Source organism: Phoxinus phoxinus (assembly GCF_949152265.1).
Source record: "Phoxinus phoxinus genome assembly, chromosome: 1".
NCBI classification, from domain to species: Eukaryota; Metazoa; Chordata; class Actinopteri; order Cypriniformes; family Leuciscidae; genus Phoxinus; species Phoxinus phoxinus.
Window position 1 is genome coordinate 31237035 of NC_136876.1, and position 21024 is coordinate 31258058.

Here is a 21024-nt window from a genome sequence, read left to right on the forward strand (position 1 = left end):
AAAACAGTCTTTGCCAAGAGGTTGGCTATTTGTACTCATTGTATAAACAGACACTGCCAATACTCCCATTTTTAAAAAACAAACAAAGTATTTATTTAACTGACATTGAAAATAAAAAAATAAAAGGTTAATACAATTTCATGAGAATGAGCTATTTCCACAAAACAGCATTAAAATATCCGAATAGGTGTGGCTCAGGCTGCATGTTTTCTCTGACCATCATCCGACATTTTCCAAAATGAGCCGGGGCTCCAGAAGAGAATCCCAGCGCTCAGTCAGCTGCAGTAAAGACATCAAAGACAGGCTTGTTTTAGCCTACCACAGCATACGCACTTGTACAAAGAACTGCCCTTATTCACTTCAACAATTAAAAGGGATAATCAGAAAGCAACAATTGTGTGGGATTGGGGGATGGGGTTACAATCCAAACTACAAAAGAGGGTTTAGAGCTTTGCCAAACAGCACTCGCATTAGCACTGCCAGGACATACACTGCAGATGTTAAACATGAAGTATGCACTTTTATATTCCTTTGTGTCAAATGCGTTTCCCCAGCAAGTGTAGTAACTATGATCCAAAATCTGAATTCACCATATGACATGAGTTGTGAAATAATTAGTTATGGTGCTAATTTGTTGCTCTTCGTGATATACACAGGTTTCTTGTATACAAACAATACCGGATGCGCGCGCATCCAAGAGGCAAGACCGATATATGTTATGCCGAGTTCTGTAAAAGGACATTGTAATTAACGTAGATTTCGCATTGTTTGTAAATTCTTGTTGACTCAATAATAAACTGCAATTTCAGAGTTGAATCTGTTTGCTTGTGTTTCATTTGCATATTAATATAACATTATGTAAAAAGTTAGTTAGTTGACTAGTATGAAATTGTCCAACTAAGTTTGCGAATCATAAAAACATGACATACCCTATGCATTTAGGTTAGTTTACAGCACAACAGCTCCGCGTCATCTCTGCTTCTGCTAGATATAGCCGTAAAGACTGTTGCTTTCTGCCTCTTAGATGCGCGCGCATCTACGTGATGACGTTGCACAGAAACCCGTGTATAAGCCTTTTTTATTTATTGTTATTTATATGACTACCACAGACTACTGCTGATATCTAAAACATCTACCCACCAACAAAGAAGTTAACAGCCATTGCAAGTTAACAACAATAATAAACATTCACCTAATGATGTAGTTCCAGTAAACTTGCTTTTGTGTGTGTAGTGGTATGTCTGATCAGTTCATATGCAATTACAATCCAGAAAACAATCTTTTAAATATATAGATAGATCTTTCCCTGAATTCTGATTGGTCAATTCAATGTTCCAGCCATACTAAAATCCACTTGATGTGGGTGTGTGAACCTAATGTAACATTTAAGAGAGCATTCAGTACCTGTGATCCGTGTGTGACAGCATACTCCACTATCTCTGATCCATCAGGGTTCTGATATACCAGGTCAAACTTGCCAGGTTCAAATGGAGCTAAAAGACACATAAAAAATAAATTGCTGCAGAAGGAAGAGTGCAATAAAGCACGTAATAAAGCAGCTGCCAAGCTTCAGGTGTCAGATTTATATAACTGAAACAGTGGCAATAATAAAAATAAAAAAAGGTGTCGTTATACCTTGAGGTTGAGAGAGCAGTTCAAGCTCCACCACTTTTGTTTGAGGATTGAACGCAATAATCTTCCCTTCCTAAATAACAGCAAAGACTGTTTTTAATGTGCACACAACACAATTCACATTACAGAGGTGTACAATGGCTTACTTTATAGTCAGACACCTCTGGTGTGTAGTTCTCGGTCAGCTCCAAAAGCTAGAAGACAGGAGAGATTCAAAGTACATCTCCATGGAAAACTGATCACAGACAACTGGCATGTGCTCACTGAAACTAGGAAGTATTATACTAACAACGGAGCATAAATAATCATAGATAATATTATCAGGTCAAAGTGTTTCTATAATTATCATTCATCTAATCACATTGCACCTTAAAAGCGATTTTTTGACCCACTGCAGGAGGAGCTGCCAGCAAGGGTAGAGCTGCGTAGTCTCGTTTGGGAGCTGGTTCAGGTGGATTCTACAACACAAAACATCCACTGTAAGGTTAGTGATTCAAGTTTAAAAAAATATAGATTTTTAAATAAATAAACAAATATATAGATAATACATTAATAACTTGAACTTAATAATAATAATAATATGAAAAACAATTAACTATTAGTTGAAAGTGTTGTCCAGGTCTGGACGTATGACAAAAATTGTGAGAATTATTATTTTTAATTTCAACCTTTCCTAATCCAGGGACCCCTGATCCAAACACTCAGATACTCTAACCTAGCCAACCAAGGGACTCTCTACATAAAAACAAAGATATATTTTCTGAGTAACACTTTATATTAAGGGCCCTGGTTTCACAGACAGGGCTTAGATTAAGCCAGAATTAAGGCTGAGTTCAATTAGGACATGTAAGCAGCTTTTATCAACGTGCCTTAGAAATAAACATTACCGATGTGCATCTTGAGACAAAACAATGGCACTGATATATTTTAAGATATGCCAGAGCAAGTGTCTTTCCGATAAAACAGCTCAAACATGCATTTTAGTCTGGGACTAACTTAAGCCTTGTCTGTGAAACCGGACATACATGATTTACACACAGGTGAAACTCGAAAAATTACTCAATAACTCGAATAGCATGCAAACGTTCATTTATTTCCGTAATTCAACTTAAAAGGTGAAACCAATATATTATAGACTCATTGCATGCACAGTGAGATATTTCAAGACCTTATTTGTTATAATTTTGGCTTACAGTTTATGAAGACCCCAAATTCAAAATTAGAAGGTTTTCATAAGCTGTAAGCCATAATCATCAAAATTCTAACAAATTGTAATATCTCAATGTGCATGTAATGAGTGTGTCTATATAATATATTAGTTTCACATTTTAAGTTGAACTTTTGCACGATATTCTCATTTTTCGAGTTTCACCTGTATCTTTTCCACAGAGCCCTGCTTGAAAACCCTAGATTGTGTGGTGTAGTGGAGAATTTGTTAGCAGCCTTATGCTTTAGTTTATTTGCTAAATTTAGATAACAGAAGTTTCTTTTAATAAATCACAACTTCAGATTCATCTCACCTGCAGAATAAAACTCTCATTAGTCAGAGAATCGTCCTGTTTCTGCCGCTCGAAAGGAGAGTCTTGTTTCCACGGTGTTCCCCTGGCCCTACCAAAATCTCCTCTCCAACTGCCTCGATTTGCACCTCGACCTCTGCCTCTCTCCTGACCTCTCGTGTTTCCTCGGCCTCTGCCTGCTGCTGCCTCACTGTCGCAGGGTCTCAAACCGGCAATTTTCAATCCCATTCCTTGTAGGTTTGGTTTTTTAATCACAAGCTCTATTTCACTGTCTGAGCTCTCTGCCTTATCCTGGGGCTCTTTAGACACAGAAGACGAGACCGACTGAACTGAACTTTGAGTGGTCGAGGAGGGTTGACTTGCTGCCTGTGATTTCTTGGCTACAGGCTTGACTTGGCTGGGTGATGAGGAGGAGGAGGAAGACGAATCTGTGGAGCTCTCTCTACGTTGAGGTGTCTGTAGTAGAAGTTTTGAGTTTGTGCTAGATGGTTTAGGTGTAACAGGAAGTGCCTGTACAGTGATGCTGCTTTTGAATTTATTAACAGCACCCGAAGATGATGAATCCGATGATGTGCTTTCTTTTCGCGCAGCCACAGCGGGCTTTTTGGTTGCACCATTCTGCTTGGGTTTAGGTTTTGGTGGAGGGGCCTTTTTGTGAGATTCATCCTCACTGCCATCTGAAGAATTTGACGTTGGTTCATGATTCTTTGTACGAGTTGTTTTGTCTCTCATGGCAACAGCTGAAGTGTTTTTTCTGTTGTTTTTCGAAGAGGGGCTTGCAATCTTCTTTTGAGGGGTGGCAGGATTGGTGGCTGACTCTTTCACCTCTTTTTTCTTCTTTTTCTTCTTCTTTTTGCCATCCTCTGCTGGTGCAGAGCCATTGCTATGGGCATCTTCATGCTTATTTTTTTTACTTAGGCCTTCACAGATCTGCGGCTCATCCTCTCTCACTCTTTTCTTGGTCTTTGAGATTTGTGCTTCAGAGTTCTGGTAAGCCTCAGCTCCATTCACATAAACAGGACTGAATACCTTTACCCTGTCAATGGGGATGATGAATAAACACTTATTATCAACATTTAAAAGGATATTTAACCTAGCCTTCATCATATTATTATACAATACAGTTCTTACCTTATACTGTCATTATCACGTACTATATAAATACTTTCTGTGGAAGGCAGGAAGCAATCCTCAATGAACAAGTCTAAAATAGTCTTACGGCTGTAGCCAAACTTTTCCTTTATAATGCTGGAGAGATCTGCGATAACTCGGCATTTGTTCAAGTCCACCAGCAACCAACACATCCGACACTCAGGTGTCGCGGGAGGAGGATAATCAAAGTACAATCTAACCCTGACAACATTGAGACAGGAGGTGGCCATGCCTGAGCAGTATCGTTAGAAGAATCAATGAGGACGATGGAAGCGCTCACTGTTTTAAACGAGGGCTTCAGTCACTCTGTCACACCCTCTGCTGTCCTCTACTGGTGTGGAAGAGAATAGCGGTGGTTTATTTATTTCCCAGTTCGTCAGCTGACTGAAGTCATATGATGCGGTTCCGTATCACATTGCTGCCCACAGGTTTGGATTTAAGCACTACCAGCCGACGGTGGGTCACTGTGGAAGCCTGTTTGAGAGCTTGAGATCACTAACAATGGCACGGTCGTGGATTGGCATGCTTTTGGTGGTGCTGGTTTCTCTGAGCTTCCACAAAGGTATGACATATTTATGTGCTGTAAGTTATACACTTTTAGGGATAATCTTTTTAGGCACAGTCTTGGTCTTTAGGGGGTACAATGGCAGCATGAGAATATACTGAAATGTTTTGTAACTTTAGACACAAAGTGAAATATGTTGTTCGTTGTTTCAGTTCAACTGTAATCGACCCAAGGTTGTGAACCAAGTTCCATTTTTAAAATAATACCGAATGTTTTTCCTGGAGTTTTGGTTCCCCTAACTAACCGGTTTCGAACATGTGCCTACAGTTGTGTCAGAACGAATGACTCGTATTAATTATTCTTTATCGAATCAAAAACTCTTCAGGTGAGCATTGATATTTGGTTTAATTATTATAATTGTTTGTTACTATATTCATAAAGTAAAATGGAATGAAAATATAATAATATTTATGTTTGAACTGTTTAAATTTGACATTAAAACGGATGGAAACATCTAAAAGTAAAAATCCCTGAAACAGGGACCATGCAATACTGTAAATGGTTTAATACAGTAAGATGTTTTATTTTTTGTACAGCTTAATTCTCAGTTTAAAATAAATAATTAAATTCGAGCTGTTGCTGAATTAAATATTTTTTTACAGTCTATGATTGAATCCCATATTGATCGAAATGAAAAAAAATCTGTTACTGTTGTGTTATGTTTGTATATTGTATACAAAGTTGTATATCATAAACATGTAAGTATGTTTTGCAAGAAAGAAAAAAAATCTTATAGCCTATGTAACCGAAACAGAATCGTTTAAAAGATTCGGAACCGTTGAATTATTTACCTATCCTCCCTCCTGTCGCCCATTAAACGTCTCTTAAGGAACTCTCTGCTTCATTTACAATTAGACCGTTTTGCACAAACTCCAATCTCGAATAATAAATAATGTTACTTTTGTTGTTCTTATCAAAAAACAGGTAGTTGTGTTCCAGTTCAAGCCAAAGAATCATGGGGATATGTGGATGTCCGTGATGGAGCTCATATGTTCTGGTGGTTGTACTACGCCAACAGCTCCAGTGCCAGTTATGAAGAACTACCTCTGGTTATGTGGCTTCAGGTTAGTCACTTCTCTGACCAGTGTGATCTGTCATATATCCTCTTCATTTAGAGAATATGTCACTGAAAGCTTTTTTTCCAATCAGAATTCACATAGCTGTTATACCTTCTCCTGTTTATCCACCCTGATTTTCATTTTCTGAAGTACATCTAAGGTCGTTCATGCTCCTGTTTATTTTAGGGAGGTCCTGGGGGATCTAGCTGTGGCTTTGGCAATTTTGAGGAAATTGGACCTCTTGATAGAGACCTGAAGCCGAGAGAAACCTCTTGGGTTGGTAAACTAATATATTGTCTTGACTCTCATATCTGCAATATTGATTAAGATGTTTATTTCAGGAAGTATGGAATTCATGTTGCATGTTTTGATTCAGTGTTTCTGTATAACTTCTTAATATAAGCATTATGTACAATAAAATAAAAAACTTATTGTGGAATCTGTGAATAATTTATGGTTCATCCAAAAATATGTCTATGCAGGTGCGTGCTGCCAATATGCTATTTGTGGATAACCCAGTGGGCACCGGATACAGTTACACCGACACTGAAGATGCCCTCACCAAGGACGTTGCGATGGTAGCATCAGACATGATGGCCCTTCTCAAGACCTTTTTCTCTCTAAAGACAGAGTTTCAAGTAAGCAAAACAAAAGTACCTACCAGACTGAATTTGACATACTCTTTACATTTGTCATAGTATCTTACTTTTCTCCCCAACAGAGTATTCCCTTCTATATTTTTTCGGAGTCTTACGGAGGCAAAATGGCAGCAGCTATTTCCCTCGAGCTCACAAAGGTACTGAAATGTTTGTTCTCATTTTAGGCTTAATGAGAGGCAATTTTGTAGCAACACGCACGAGACGTTCATAAAACTCATGTGCTTCTGTGATTTCCTCTAAAAGAGGGAGAGCTTGAGTCAGATTGGTTCCTCAAAAGTAAATCTGGCAACTCTTCGGAATACTTGTTTTAATCTGCACTGACTGGTAATTTCCTCTCTCTTTAGGCAGTTCAAGCTGGTTCAATCAAATGCAACTTTGCTGGGGTGGCTTTAGGAGACTCCTGGATCTCTCCTATAGGTTTGTAAAAAGCTTGTCATGCTTCAGTCTGGTTGTGTACAGCTATATGTCTTTTTATTTAAGTTGTCATATCTCAGTTTACTAGTCATTATGCATGCACATTCATCATGATCATATAGTCCTGACTCACATGACTGCATAAACCTGGTGACACACACACACACCAAAAAAACACGTCTGATTGCTTGTTTTTCCTGCAGATTCAGTCATGACATGGGGTCCTTATCTTTACAGCACAGTGAGTAATTCACCATAACTCCTCTTCACAGTGATTAAGCATGATTGCATTAGCATGATCAAAACATACTACTACAGTGATGATCTGACATATGCATACATTACCATTTAAAAGTTTGGAGATACAAAGATACAAAAAAAAAAAAGTTTCTGAAAGAAGTCTCATACCAAGGCTGCATTTATTTTATATTCAAAAATAAATTAAAAACAGTAATATTGTGAAATATTAATGCAATTTAAAGCAACTGTTATATTTAAATATATTTTAAAACGTAATTTATTCCTATGATGCAAAGCTGAATTTTCAGCATCATTACTCCAGTCTTCATTTTCACATGATCCTTCAGAAATCTGTCTAATATGAGGATTTGGCCAAATGAAATGTTCCCTTGCAGCCATTCACTGTTCATAACTTGCTATTAAAGAGTTTAATGCTTCTGATGTGTGTCTTTGCTGTGGTCTATAGTCTCTATTGGATGACAATGGGCTGGATGAGGTGACTAAAGCCGCAAAAGCGGTGCAGGACGCAGTAGAACAGGGCCTGTACCGAAAAGCAACTGACTTGTGGTCCATCACAGAGAATGTTGTGGAGCAGGCGAGTTGAATGTGCTCTACAGACCTTTCTGTAGTTTAGGAATATGTTTAGGTAGAGGTTTCATTGTTTAAAGAAATACAGGATTAATGAACATCATGTGATTCATTCAGTTCCCCAACCTCTTTGTTACAGAACACAAATGGTGTGAACTTCTACAACATCCTCACTCAAGAATCTGATGAGATGGTGAAGACCAGTTCAAATCTAGCTGTGGATGGATTTCTCTGTGAGCCCTTCAGCATGCACTGTTATTCACAATTTCTGTTAGTTACATTAAATGTTTAGGCATCATTTTGTCTTGTTTTTTTACAGCCTTACTGAAGCGGCACCACATTCGCCCTTTGCACCGTCAGTCCCTCTCTGACTTGATGAACGGGCCAATCAGACAGAAGCTTGGTGTCATACCAAAGAATGTCACATGGGGAGGTATTATTCTTTTTATGATTTACAGAGGTATGTCTGTGTACAACATTATGATTCTCACAAGTGAAACCCGTTTCTTCAGGACAAGCTGATGCCGTGTTTGTCAGTATGGCAGGAGATTTCATGAAGCCTGTGGTGAACATTGTGGATCAGCTTCTGGCTGCAGGTGTCAATGTCACCATCTACAATGGCCAGCTGGATCTCATCGTGGACACAATGGGTGAGGACGTCAACCATTAGTAAACATTTTAGAATGGCAACTCTTGACCAACAGAACTTAGACTAGCGCTTAGACCATTTACACCTGGTAGTTGTGCATGTCACCATATATCCTCATAGGGCCGTGGGCTAGTTTTACTACAGTCGGCTTTCGTCACCTTGGTGTGTCATTCTTTATTTTTCGTTTGGGACAAATAAAGGCTCTCTACTTGTAACCGATAATGTGTTGAAAATGATCCACTTGACTCTTGTGATCAGATCACCCTGATAGGAACTAGGAAGGGGATGTTAATAGGTGTCTGTAAGCTTTTTGTTATCCATTTTGCCCATAAGTTTGAAATTTAAGAAGACCATTACAATTGGCTGTCATCAGGAGAGCTTTTCTGCACTGCAGCGATAATTGATTTGTTTATTTATGAGCAGGTCAGGAGTTGTGGGTGAAACAGCTGAAATGGGATGGACTCCAATACTACAACAAGATGAAATGGACGGCACTGGAAGATCCGCAAACTAAGAGACAGACAGGAGCTTTCTATAAGACTTATAAGAACTTTGCCTTCTACTGGATCCTCAAAGCTGGACATATGGTATACTTTTTTGCCAAAGTCATTTTAATGTTTATAAAATCATGTAATTAATTTAGTCATATTCAGTTAGTTTTAGCATGAGTGTATGTGAACATCTCTATCCATTACATCACAGATCCCATCTGACCAGGGGCCAATGGCTCTACGGATGTTGAAGATGGTGACTCAGCAGGAGTGATGGATCTCATTCAGATACAAACTGGCTTGTGAACCACTTTAGAACAATCAACAGTTATTTTACCAAAATCTGACACTGACTTTTTTTTCTTTTCTTTTTCTTTTTACATTTAGTTTGAGATCTTCATGTAATCATTTTACAATGCCTGTCTTGTAAAATTTGTAAATTTGAATGCGTGCAAACAATAAAGTCATAATTTTTATACAGTTTGTATTCTGAAATCAACATGTGCTAAGAAAGAACTAACCTTAAAGTTGTTTAAATTCCCATTTATTTGAAACACAAATATTAATGTATCTGCAAGTCTTTTAAGAAGAAAGGAAATGGGAATTATCAAATTGGAATCAGTTCCCTGAGGAACTGTAGCTGAGTGTGCGTCTGCCCCACCGGTCCTCAGGCACTCTGAATCCTTCTCTGCTCACAGGCTCCACCACCAGCTCAATGAGACCCGGAGCAGCAGGAACCTCCAGCTCCACCACACGGTACAGGGTGGAGTAAGACCTGCCAATCAGGGTCAGGGGTCCGGCGCGAATCCGAGGGTCAGGACCACGGAGACGTCTCCAGTGTATCCGGAAATGGCGGACCTGCTGAGTGGGATATTGCCAGCGTAAGGTGGTGTTCAAAAGTAAGGTGGTGTCCTTCTTCCACACCACATCATTCACGCAGATGCCTTGAACAGACTGCAGGGGCGCATGAAGAGTCTCTGCATCCAAAAGCTGTGCACAAAAATGCAAACAGACAATTTAGCCACTGCCAACATTATTCGTACACTTACACTACTTTTCAGACGTTTGGGGTCAGAAAGATTGGAAGAAAATAATACTTATGCATTAATCAAAAGTGACTTTTATAATGTTACAAAAGATTTCTGAAGAATCATGTGACACTAAAAAACTGGAGTAACGGCTGCTGAACATTCAGCTTTGCCATCACAGGAATAAATTACATTTCAAAATATAAACGTTTTATTTTTTCATTTGTAATAGTATTTGACAATATTAGTGGTTTTACTGTTTTTTTTTATTAAATAAATGCAGCCTTGGTGAGCATAAGAGATTTAATTCGTAAAAATAAAAATCTTACAAAAATGTAGAATGGTAGTATACAATATGTTTAATCAAAATGTCAATATGTAGGGCAACCCAGAAGGCAAATATGAAACTTGTGCTTTTAAAGCGATTAATGCGTGTAAATTATTTTGGAGAAAAAACAACCATATTGGACAATATTAGAGATTTTTTTACATTTCCAAATTCCTGATAGCAGTTGATACTGCATTTTAGTTGTGCTGCTCATTTCTCCATATTTTTACATTTGCTCATTTACATATGAGCAAGTCATTTACAAGTCAAGTCATTTACAAATGGACTTTACACTTACTGTAAAGTCCATTTTTAAAAACACTAATAATTTATTAAGTCTATTTTTTATACTTTAAAATTTAGTGAGATTCACTACAAATTCAGCATTTAATACTGATTTTAGCTCAAAGCATTTTGTTTTTAAACCAACTGGATATATAGACTATTTAAAAATAATTGGCTTATGGGTATCGGCCTGAATTTGTTGTGAACCACAGACCTTCTTTCACTCATAAAATGAAAACCGCTTTTATAACAACCCATGATGTGAAACATGTTCTGTGCGTGTTTTGTCTATGTGTATCTCACCATAATCTCTCCAATCCTGCAGTTAAAGGAGACGTCTTCATCTCCTTCATCTCGGGAAACACGAATACACACTTCTCGCAATGAGCACCCAATCATTTTCAACAGGAAACATCTATGCATGAAACCACATTAAGATTTATTAGAAAAAGAGTATCAGATGTTTGTTATGACCAAAACTTTTTTGACTTTAAAGCAAGGGTCGGAAACTTATGGCAGGCCAGTGAATATGGATAATCTGTGCATAAACACTGGATAATCACAATGATGATGATCCGCAAGTACAACATTCACATATACAGTACATACTGTGAGGTTTATTAGGGTTACCCTGGAAATCTGTTATTCAAAGTCTAATTTAAACAAAGTTTTAGGATTTAGAGAAATCTAAGAAAAAGTTGAAAAGAAAAATGGCTTCAGAAATATTAAATATTGTGCATTATTTGTATGAGAGATGTATGATGTATTTATTTTAGTATATGTATATATAATATTAACGGTTGACTCTCACTTGGTAATCCAGCCATCCGAAGTCCACTGACCACAATTCTGAACAAACTGCTCCACCAACTGATTATCCTCTGCTAACGCTTCTGGAAAGACACTGCTAGCTGAACACACACCCAATAAAGCAGATTAATATTACACATCCTTATCATGACAGCTTAAAGTCTGAAGAAGGCGGCCTAAAAAACCACTAACATGCTATTTCCTCCGTCCCATTGAAAGTGCACAGGGGAACATCAATTGTTTTAAGCTCCAAGGACACCTTCACACCCACAGGTGGCTTATAGACAAAAGAGACAAACGTCTGGGCGGCCAAGGGAACATGGAGAGAAAATATCCTACAAAGGGGCAAAAAGAAGGTGTTTGATTGAAGTTTTTTGTACTCCAGGAAAAACAAAACCTCCAGTACCTCGCACAGACTTCAGGAAGTCCTGATGGAATCATGCCCTCCACCATCAGAGAGTTGCCTCCAATCCAAGCATCCTTTGAGCAGCCACGGCTTCTCAGCCAGCCCCCATTCTCCATGTTCTCAGAGAGGTACAGAGGCTGGATCTCCTGAGCATGCAGATTGAACCAGCTTCTCTCCATCTCCACCTACATCATACATCAAATAGTCAGAAATAACTATGGACGTATCGATATTTAAAAGATGTCCTATACTATTTTGTCAAAACAAATTCAATATAAAATACTAAAAACTAAAATCGATGATTTAAATGCTACAAGTGAATTTAGGCATCACATGATAAAGTATAGTATATTCATTTTGAGATTTCCTAAAGATTACATTTAACAGTGCTATTCAATGATTAGTATTTTTAGGCCTGGTTTCACAGATCGGGCTTAGATTAAAGGGTTAGTTCACCCACAAATAAAAGTTCTGTCAGTAATTTTCATTTTTGGGTGAACTAACCCTTTAAGCCAGGATTAGACCTTAGTTCAATTAGGACATTTATTAGTAGCTTTTATAAACGTGCCTTAGAAAAAAATCTTGAGACAAAAACAATGGCACTGACATATTTTCAGATGTCAATACAAGTTGTTTCCAAATTCATGTTTGAGCTGTTTTAACTGAGACTAGGCTTAAGCCTTGTCTGTGAAACCGGGGGGGGGGGGAAACATTAACTCTAAGTGATGGTCAGATGACAGCAAAGGCAATCTAAATGTAAGAAAATACACATGAACAAGTACATTTACAATATCTACTGACACCAATAAATAAATAAAAATCTATAGCTGATATGCTACCAATTATTGTGTGTGTAGCATTCAAGTTTTATGAAGTTTCATCACAGTAAGCCATGACTAGGACTACTTGCTTTTGAGGGTTAAGGCAGCAAAAGGGTCAACAGACATTTTATTTTATTGGGTTCTTATGTTATGTAGTTATCTGAGAACATTTGTGTACTTCATCATCAAAACTTTGCCTTTGACACCAGGAAAAATGCCACCAATGTATCACATAGGTGTAGAAGAGAATCTTAGTGTGACTGTGTGTAATGTACCTGTCCTCTCCAGTACAAGTTCTTTCCAAAGCCCTGACAAAATGAGGAGATGAAAGGAAGGCTAGACGAGGGCCGGTGGATATAAAGGAACTCAGACAGCAAGCTCCAAAACCTTAGAAGAGTGGTCAGATAATACACATCAGTGAAGTTTGCTTGTGTGTGTGTGTGTGTGTTTTAGGGCTGAACGATATTCGATTTTAACATCGACATCGCGATGTGCGAGTGAGCGATAGTCACATCGTCGGAACATGCGATGTGAAGGGTAGTAGCACAGTACAGTAGCACCAGCGGGAGATTTTAAATGCGCTTCATGAGGCACGCGCGCGGTCTCTTGCTCTCTCTGCCGTGCACGCGCTGCGGGGTTTGGAGCACAGTCTCTGTCTCGCGGGCGCGCTCGCTCTAGATTCCGGAGATTTGAACTAATTCGCGGGCATCAGCCGCTATCAATATGCGGGAGACTCCCGGAACTTCCGGGATGTCTGTATTTCTATACTGAAATAATATCGGCATTAGAATTATTGATTTTTCATTAGGCTATTTTTTTGGTGCTCCCTCAGCTCTTGACGGGAGCGGCGACGCTGACAGAATGGCAGCCAGCATTTCAACACATCTGAATGATAAAGCTGCTGGTGATAAAGCTGTATGGTGTAAAGCTGCTGTTTAAATGTGTTCGGCTTTTTCTGTTTACAGAAAAATGTTGTCTAATCTGTTTAGAAGATTTAATACAAAATATATTAAAGTTTTATATAATTTTGTTTATTTCATATGATTATGATGACCAACATCAACAGTTTTACTTTGGCACTTTGGCTAAGAAAAGTTGACTTAAAAGAATGTGAACCAAAATGCTTAAGTTGTTTTATAAAAAATATATTTATTGTTGTAAACCAATCAGGGGGTTGGTGTAAAGCTGCTGTTTTATTTAAAAATGTGTTCTGCTTTTGTGTTTACAGAAATGTTCTAATTTTGGAATAAAATATTAAGTGACCCTTTTTGTCACTTGTAATGAAGCTTGCTTATTAGTGAAATTATTAATATCATGGAATGGTAATTATTGTCTTTAGCCTGGAGTTATGGCTCTCAATATCGCAATATATATCGTTGGGGAAAAAAATATCGCAATGTAATTTTTTTCCAATATCGTGCAGCCCTAGTGTGTTTACACACATATTTCATCGCAGAACAGCAAGCGCACTGTGATTAGTTCAAGAAAGGAGCGTACTTGTCCTGGTTTTGACGAAAATCTGCCTTTTCGTGGGATTCGTAGACCCAACCAGGAGCAAAGATGGCTGTTGAAAGCTCATACTTGCGAATCAGCTCCAGAGCCTAATGAAAAACAAAACAAAAAGATTGCTTATTTATTCTCTGCGTACCTTTAGCCAAATACACTGAGAAATTATGGATGTACAGTTAGTCAGTTCTATTGAACTTTGTTTATCAAACGATCTTGAAAATTGTCCACAAAAATATTAAGCAGCACAACTGTTTTCAACATTGATAATAACAAGAAATGTTTCTTGAGCAGCAAATCAGCATATTAGAATGATTTCTGAAGAACCATGTGACACTGAAGACTGGAGTAATGATGCTGAAAATTCAGCTTTGCAATCACATGAATAAATTACATTTACAAAAATTACATAAAAGATATATATATTTTAAACATACTACATTAGAAAACTTTTTTTAAAATTGTAATAATATATCACAATATTCCTGTTTTTACTGTATTTTTGCATTGGTGAGCATTAGGGATGCTCATATTGACCGTTTAACCGTTACCCGAAAGTAACAATTTTGACAAAAAATAGTATATAGCCTCTATTTGTGAACTCACGGGGTGCATCGGCACGCGCAACCGCACGCGCCTAAAGACATATTTCGCTGAGCAAGCGAAAAGAAGTAGCCTACTGTGTGTGACCATTTCGACAGAAAGGGAGACGAAGTTACTTGCAAAATATGCTACGCTGTATTAAAATAAAGCAGTAGTGCAAGTACAATGCAATAGGCAATCACTTGCGAAGCAAACATCCACAAGCAAATGAAAGGCGCTTTCCGAAGTTGGCCACTCTAGCGATACGTTATCTCTGTATTTCCGGGACATCTGTGCCACCGGAGACCCAGACTAACCCCACATCATGTAGACATGTTTTTTTAAATAACAACTAGACAAGCTGTGGATTGAGGAAGGCCTGCTATTTTTATTTGACGAAAAAACGTAGTCTGATGGGGGGGAAAACCCTGTTTTTTCAAAGCTACAAACTGATTCAGTGTTTTCTTCTTGTCATCTTATTTGTTAATTATTTAAGTTTAAAAAATATATTTAGTGTAGACCTATTTTAGTTTTTTTATATTATTACATTCTGTTTTTCTCAGTTGTCACTGTCAGAAATGCTGCAGGTGCGTGATCATTTGATGTGGATCCAGGTTCTGTTGTTGATCTGTTCTGCATGCTGCTGTTTGCACGTTAAAATAAACCTGTGATCCTTTTTTTTGGTATTTTTAACGGGTCACAGACACTAGTTAATTTTATTTTGATTTAATGGCAATTCAATATTATAATCTTATCAGTTAACGATTAATAATCGGATAACGAGCGGCGGTTGTTGGTCAGGAAAATGAACCGAAATGAGCATCCCTAGTGAGCATATGAGACTTCTTTCGAAAACATAAAATCTTCCCGACCCCAAACTTCTGAAAGGTAGTGTAAAAAAAAAAAAAAAAAAAAGTATAAAAAACTTCACTAACTTTATTCGTCTCAAATTTCCCTCCTATCACCTTCCCTCTTGCAAACACATCAACGCCAACATAGATGTCAGCAAAGCGGCCTTGAGCGGCAGAGTAAGACTTCATCCTCTCCAGACTCTGCTCTGTCCAGTTGTAGTTAGTGAATAGTCCATCACAGGCATCAAAAAACATTCTGATAGGATGACAAAAGGAAGCTGATGGCATAATTTGTACAAAACCTACCGTATAAATCTCACAGACCTGAATCCCCCCCTGCAGAAGCCCTCAAGCCCATCACTTGCCTGTTGTCATCATTGAGTTCATTCTGCCAGTTGAGTGTGCCGTTCTTCAGTACGCTGTCATACCAGATCACCACACTGCCAGGAACGCGCTCATGCATCTGATCTGTGAGATAGCGCAGAAAGTGACCAGTGTTCTTCACTGCAGTCTCCTGAGGAGTCAGTCATAAAGTACATAAACTATTAGACATTATGTCAACATAGTGACTGTATAATCCTCCAATCAGATATGCCTTGTTTACTCACACTCAGCACATTTTCTATGTTAATGAGCCAGCCATCGAAGCCGTAGCAGTGGGAAATCTGAACCAGCTTATCAGCAGCTGCGCGGTAACTCTCCTCATCTGCAAGGAAGGCCTCACATATCTTGGCTCCATCTGTCCACTCTGTGATGAATGTGCCTTAGAGGGGAATTTCAATACATCCATTCTGATTTACACTTGTCTATAAAGGTGATGTGGTTAATGACAATTCTGTCATCATTTACTCACTCTCATGTCATTGCAAACTAATAGATTTTCTTCCTTGGAGCACAAAAGCAGACATTTTGTGGAACGCCCAGGCAGCTCTTGTCCCATGCCATTACACTGAGACCACTGCTATCAACCTGCCACTTTAAAAGTATAATCAGAGCGTCTATATGACTTGTGTGCTATATTATGCATATAATAGCTTTTTGAAGCATACTGAAATTTAACTCATTATTCTCACACAAAGCTGTCATATAATAATAATAATTTTATCATAAACCGCCTTTGAATATAGTGCACAAGTCATATGGGCTATGTTTATGGTGCTGTTTTGTCCTTTTAGAGTGCTTGACAGCCACAGGTCAGTCACTATCTGCTGTCTATTTTATGGAAAAGAGCAGCTTGGACATTCTGCTAAATTTCTCCTTTTGTGCTACACAGAAAAAAGAATAAACATATGGTTTAGAACAGCATCAGGTTAAAGGGATTGTTCACTTCAAAATGAAAATTCTGTCATCATTTACTCACCCTCAAGTTGTTTCAAACCTGTATGAATTTCTTTCTTCTGCTGAACACAAAGGAAGATATTTTGAAGAATGTCAGTAACCAGACAGTTGAACTACCTCATTGACTTCCATATAATGGGGGGGAAAGAACTATGGAAGTCCATGGGGTACATCAACTGTTTGGTTACTGACATTCTTGAAATTATCGTACTTTGTGTTATTTAAATATTGTGTTATATAAATATAATTATTTCTGTACTTCTTTTAAAAAGTATGCTAAAGTGTAATTGTTTTCCACAAGGATATTCTTTTTACAGCAAGGCTAATATGTTTGATGGGCTATTTACACAAAACCGTTTTCAACTAAACGGAAAACGTTTATTAGTTGTTGTTTTTTGTTGAATTTTTTTTCATTAGTTTTGGCTGTTCATTTACACGACAGTGGCATTTTGGGGGCCTTAAAATGCAAGCTTTCGCAAACGGGTTACAAAGTGAACGTTTTTGAAAACAATACCGCTATCGTCTCCGTCTAAACAACAAAAATGTCAATTTGTGAAAACAGTGAAATCATGCGCATGCGTATTATGTGTTCAGTCTATAAGCGCGTAGTGTTCCTTTATAAATTGACCTCGCCAACTACTGGCCTGGCATGAATAATACACGGTTTTAGTCATTTTCGCAGATTCGTGTAAACGGGGATTTTTTTTTTTAAACAAAAAGGAAAAAAGTTTCAGTTTTTAGTACATCGTTGTTGTGTAAACACCAACAATGTTAACTATATAGAGAACTATAACGATAACTATATTACAGTCCACACCAGCGAACGATATATGGTTCGGTTTATTCTAATCGTGCTTATCTGTCGCTCTAAATGCTCGAGCTCATTATAGCAGGATTGATTCTGATTGGGTGTCAATATTTTCAATCGTTCATCAGATGGATAAAATCGTTCTGAAAGGGACTCCAACAATATCGTTTCTCTGTGCCGTTATCGTTATAACTGTGGTGTGGACTCTGCTATTCTTTAATATTGAGAACAAATTTTAGAACTATATCTTAAAACTATAGAACTATATATCGTAAACAGGCCTTAAGACTGTGATTTTGGCCCATAAACTGAACCCACCAAGAGACTCACCTATAGAGAGCACTCCATGCTTATGTGCTGCATTCGTCCAAACAGCAGGAGGAATGGTTGCCATCTGATGACTGAAGTAGTTGAAGATGTCAATATACTCCCAGTGATAGAAGGCATACGGCATCTCCATCTCTGTGCCTTGAATGAACCTCAGCGGAAAGAAAAGGACCATGAAGATACTGAAGACTAGATAAAAATGGCTTCATGAAAGCAACATACCGTGATTGAAAATCAGGCTAAAATCAAACTCTGAGTTGTACCTGTCATCCAGGTAGCCACCCATCATGTCATGGGACACTAATGTACGCCTAGGGCAGCTGTCCAGTGAAGGAAACCTGCTAGCCAGGGGCACAGTGGCCACATTAAATGGACTTGCTTCCTTTCTTGTCCATGATAACAGCTCTTCGAGAGACTTCAGACTGCAGCTGATGGGCGCAGTTGTTTCAGGATCATAGTGGATTGCTGTTAGACCACAGAAAATGAAGGCCTTGTAAGATCAATAATCTTCTTGAAAGAATAAAACGCAGCATATAATATGTATTAAATACCTGGCAACGTGGATGACTCGTAAGTTACGACTTCATGAACACTTTGATCGCCTGGTTGATCGAGGCAAGACGACCTGAATAAACAACCAAAGATAAGAACATGTCGTTATAAGGGATGTTATAACTATGTATAGCTATAACATCTTGTAAGGGAAATAAAATGCTGCTTTGATTCACATGGTTTTCAGATATAATACAGAAAACGGATAAATCATAACTAACTAAATTACCTGATCTCTTCCGTTTTACTAGGAATCTTGCTGCTTGTAGTTTCGTTTTCCCTTTTTCGTTTCCGGGGTGTCATTTTATCTTTGTCTTTTGTAGAAACACTTTCCATTTACAAAAACGTCAACAGGTAACGTTAGTTAGTTGACAGATAAAGGTGATTTGAAGTAATAATACACCTCTCAGTTAGAGAGCAGAAAGAACAGCCTTCTTCCGCCTGAGCTTTGATTGGCTGATAAGTGCAGTACGTGAGTTGAGAGATCCTGCGTGAAGAGGTTGCTTTAAATCTCCACTAGAGGGCAGTAGACTAGACGTGTAAATGACTGGTGTATGAACTGTTTATCAACACATATTTCTCATGTTTATTTTCAGCACTCTTAAAAAGCTATAAAGTCCTTTTAAAAAAGTATTGCGAATTTTCCAGCCATCTTACATGCACTGCAGATAAAAAAGGTAAACAAACCAGCCACTGAAGTGATCATTTGAGACTCGAAAGTGTGACAATAAACAAGACGAGAAGTAGTTACAACTGTGATTCATGGAAACACTTTAGAATAAATAACCAATTACCAAAATATTATTTAACCATGTTATGCCATAAGGCTTCACTGTGTGAGGCCTCCAGTTTCTAGTTAAAATATTAAGTATTCATCTGTACAAATCTGAATTAGAGAGGAGCGAAATATATTAATGAATGAATAATTCACACCTATTATCTTTTTTTTTTTTTCATCCAGAATGCTACAATACCTCTCATGTCCATTCTCTTTTTGTAGAAAAATCATCCAGAACATTTGTTGGCGGCACAATGATTCTCTTCTGGGGGTTTTTCTCTTTCAGTAGTCAGTGGCCCGCATGTCTGAATCGAGTGCTTTTAACAGGATAGATGAATGCCATGGAAATCTGGAAGCTTCATTTAAGCTTCTTCAAAAGTTTATAAATCCACTTTATAAGACCAATATCACCAATCAAATGTTTTAGCAACACATCAAATGCTTGTGCACTCACAATAAATATTCATCCATCTATTTACTTGTGGCAAGTTTACTTTGTGCAAACATTCAAACAGAGAAACTGTCAACATGTAGCCAAGGTTAGCTGGAACTTGACTCGAATGTGTATTGTCATCCCTATCATTTCCTGTCATTCTTTTCCTTTTTCCCTTTGCTTTAGTATATGCTTCCATAATAGGTCATTGTGGTTCGGGGGGGAAAAAAAACATATAATTTAGACATTTAAATTAGAATTCTTATGAAATAAGCAAAATATGCATTGAACATCATTCCTGTGGACGTGTTGGACCGAATGTATTGATGGCCCATATTAGGTCTGTTTGGCCCTCAGAGCAATGGGCTTTGTGTTTTTTGTGTTACACCACAGCATGGATCAATCCTCTGATGCCCCCCGGGGTGATTTTAGAGGCCAGTCCCGTTCCTGCCAGAAAGGCTCAGAACAAACTGCAATGTTCTGGCAATGAAAAGATACAACACAACTGGTTACAGAGACTATAAATGCTCCTTTCTGACATTAGAAATGAAGGAACAATACCTAAATGTTTCATTGAGCTAAGCCTGTTTTTTTAAACAAAAAGCAATGCCTTTAGTTCAGCTGTTACTATTCATACACAAATTTAACTTCTCAGTTATTTGAGATGGATGTGCATGTTTAAATTCGCCATGAAAAGGAAGTTGCGATAGTCTTTTCTTTCCTTATTGTGATATATAACTACAGTGGCCCAGTAGTGCGCAACACAACGAAATGTAAAAAGCAAACATAAATTCACAACACAACGAAATGAATCCACAACACAACGGATGAACGGATATAAGCCAAACACAACGGAAAATGTACAACACAACGGAAATAAACAACAACACAACAGAAAATTTACAACACAACATGTACAACATAACGGAAATAAACCACAACACAACAGAAATTTACCACAACGCAACGGAAATAAGCTGCAACACAACGGAAATAAGATGCAACACAACGGAAATAAGATACAACACATAGGAAATAAGATACAACACAACGGAAATAAGATACAACACAACGGAAATAAGATACAACACAGCGGAAATAAGATACAACACAACGGAAATAAGATACAACACAACGGAAATAAGATACAACACAACGGAAATAAGATACAACACAACGGAAATAAGATACAACACAACGGAAATA

The 21024-nt window shown here is 37.9% G+C and overlaps 3 protein-coding genes across 5 annotated transcripts; 1 reads left to right on the top strand and 2 right to left on the bottom strand.

The window, feature by feature from the left end:
- Nucleotides 1-64: 64 nt before the first annotated feature.
- On the bottom strand, nucleotides 65-4639 carry coil (coilin p80). Its single transcript, XM_079634517.1, has 7 exons — nucleotides 4281-4639; nucleotides 3153-4185; nucleotides 2001-2090; nucleotides 1779-1826; nucleotides 1636-1705; nucleotides 1405-1493; nucleotides 65-279 (listed from the first exon to the last, which is right to left on the bottom strand). The coding sequence occupies exons 1-7, from the start codon at nucleotides 4529-4531 to the stop codon at nucleotides 220-222; spliced, it is 1641 nt and encodes a 546-aa protein (XP_079490643.1). The 5' UTR covers nucleotides 4532-4639; the 3' UTR covers nucleotides 65-219.
- Nucleotides 4580-9441, top strand: scpep1 (serine carboxypeptidase 1). The gene is made up of 13 exons (XM_079634643.1): nucleotides 4580-4863; nucleotides 5791-5930; nucleotides 6111-6200; nucleotides 6407-6562; nucleotides 6646-6720; nucleotides 6928-7000; nucleotides 7201-7238; nucleotides 7704-7832; nucleotides 7965-8058; nucleotides 8145-8258; nucleotides 8338-8475; nucleotides 8898-9061; nucleotides 9177-9441. The coding sequence occupies exons 1-13, from the start codon at nucleotides 4803-4805 to the stop codon at nucleotides 9237-9239; spliced, it is 1335 nt and encodes a 444-aa protein (XP_079490769.1). The 5' UTR covers nucleotides 4580-4802; the 3' UTR covers nucleotides 9240-9441.
- A 142-nt stretch (nucleotides 9442-9583) lies between these two features.
- engase (endo-beta-N-acetylglucosaminidase) lies at nucleotides 9584-19098 on the bottom strand (the record flags this gene model as incomplete). 3 transcript variants are annotated; one of them, XM_079634225.1, is made up of 14 exons in its annotated part: nucleotides 18837-19098; nucleotides 18607-18680; nucleotides 18319-18520; nucleotides 18059-18196; nucleotides 16191-16345; nucleotides 15948-16096; nucleotides 15667-15838; nucleotides 14141-14244; nucleotides 12919-13030; nucleotides 11823-12007; nucleotides 11609-11751; nucleotides 11418-11517; nucleotides 10910-11021; nucleotides 9584-9955 (listed from the first exon to the last, which is right to left on the bottom strand). In XM_079634225.1, the coding sequence occupies exons 3-14, from the start codon at nucleotides 18323-18325 to the stop codon at nucleotides 9584-9586; spliced, it is 1749 nt and encodes a 582-aa protein (XP_079490351.1). In that variant the 5' UTR covers nucleotides 18326-18520; nucleotides 18607-18680; nucleotides 18837-19098. The 3 variants fall into 3 exon arrangements, with proteins under 3 accessions (XP_079490351.1, XP_079490350.1, XP_079490349.1); XM_079634224.1 differs by having other exon boundaries at nucleotides 18059-18207; nucleotides 18837-19070; XM_079634223.1 differs by having other exon boundaries at nucleotides 18278-18520; nucleotides 18837-19070.
- Nucleotides 19099-21024: the final 1926 nt, after the last annotated feature.

Bases quoted from the DNA above. Each gene is read 5' to 3' on its own strand.
- scpep1 (XM_079634643.1), top strand. From the start codon at position 4,803: ATGGCACGGTCGTGGATTGGCATGCTTTTGGTGGTGCTGGTTTCTCTG. The intron at 6,201-6,406 runs GTTGGTAAACTA...ATGTCTATGCAG, and splicing joins AGCCGAGAGAAACCTCTTGG to GTGCGTGCTGCCAATATGCT. The intron at 7,001-7,200 runs GTTTGTAAAAAG...TTTTTCCTGCAG, and splicing joins CTCCTGGATCTCTCCTATAG to ATTCAGTCATGACATGGGGT.
- coil (XM_079634517.1), bottom strand. From the start codon at position 4,531: ATGGCCACCTCCTGTCTCAATGTTGTCAGGGTTAGATTGTACTTTGAT. The intron at 2,091-3,152 runs GTGAGATGAATC...TTTGTGTTGTAG, and splicing joins ATGAGAGTTTTATTCTGCAG to AATCCACCTGAACCAGCTCC. The intron at 1,827-2,000 runs GTGCAATGTGAT...CCTGTCTTCTAG, and splicing joins GTCAAAAAATCGCTTTTAAG to CTTTTGGAGCTGACCGAGAA.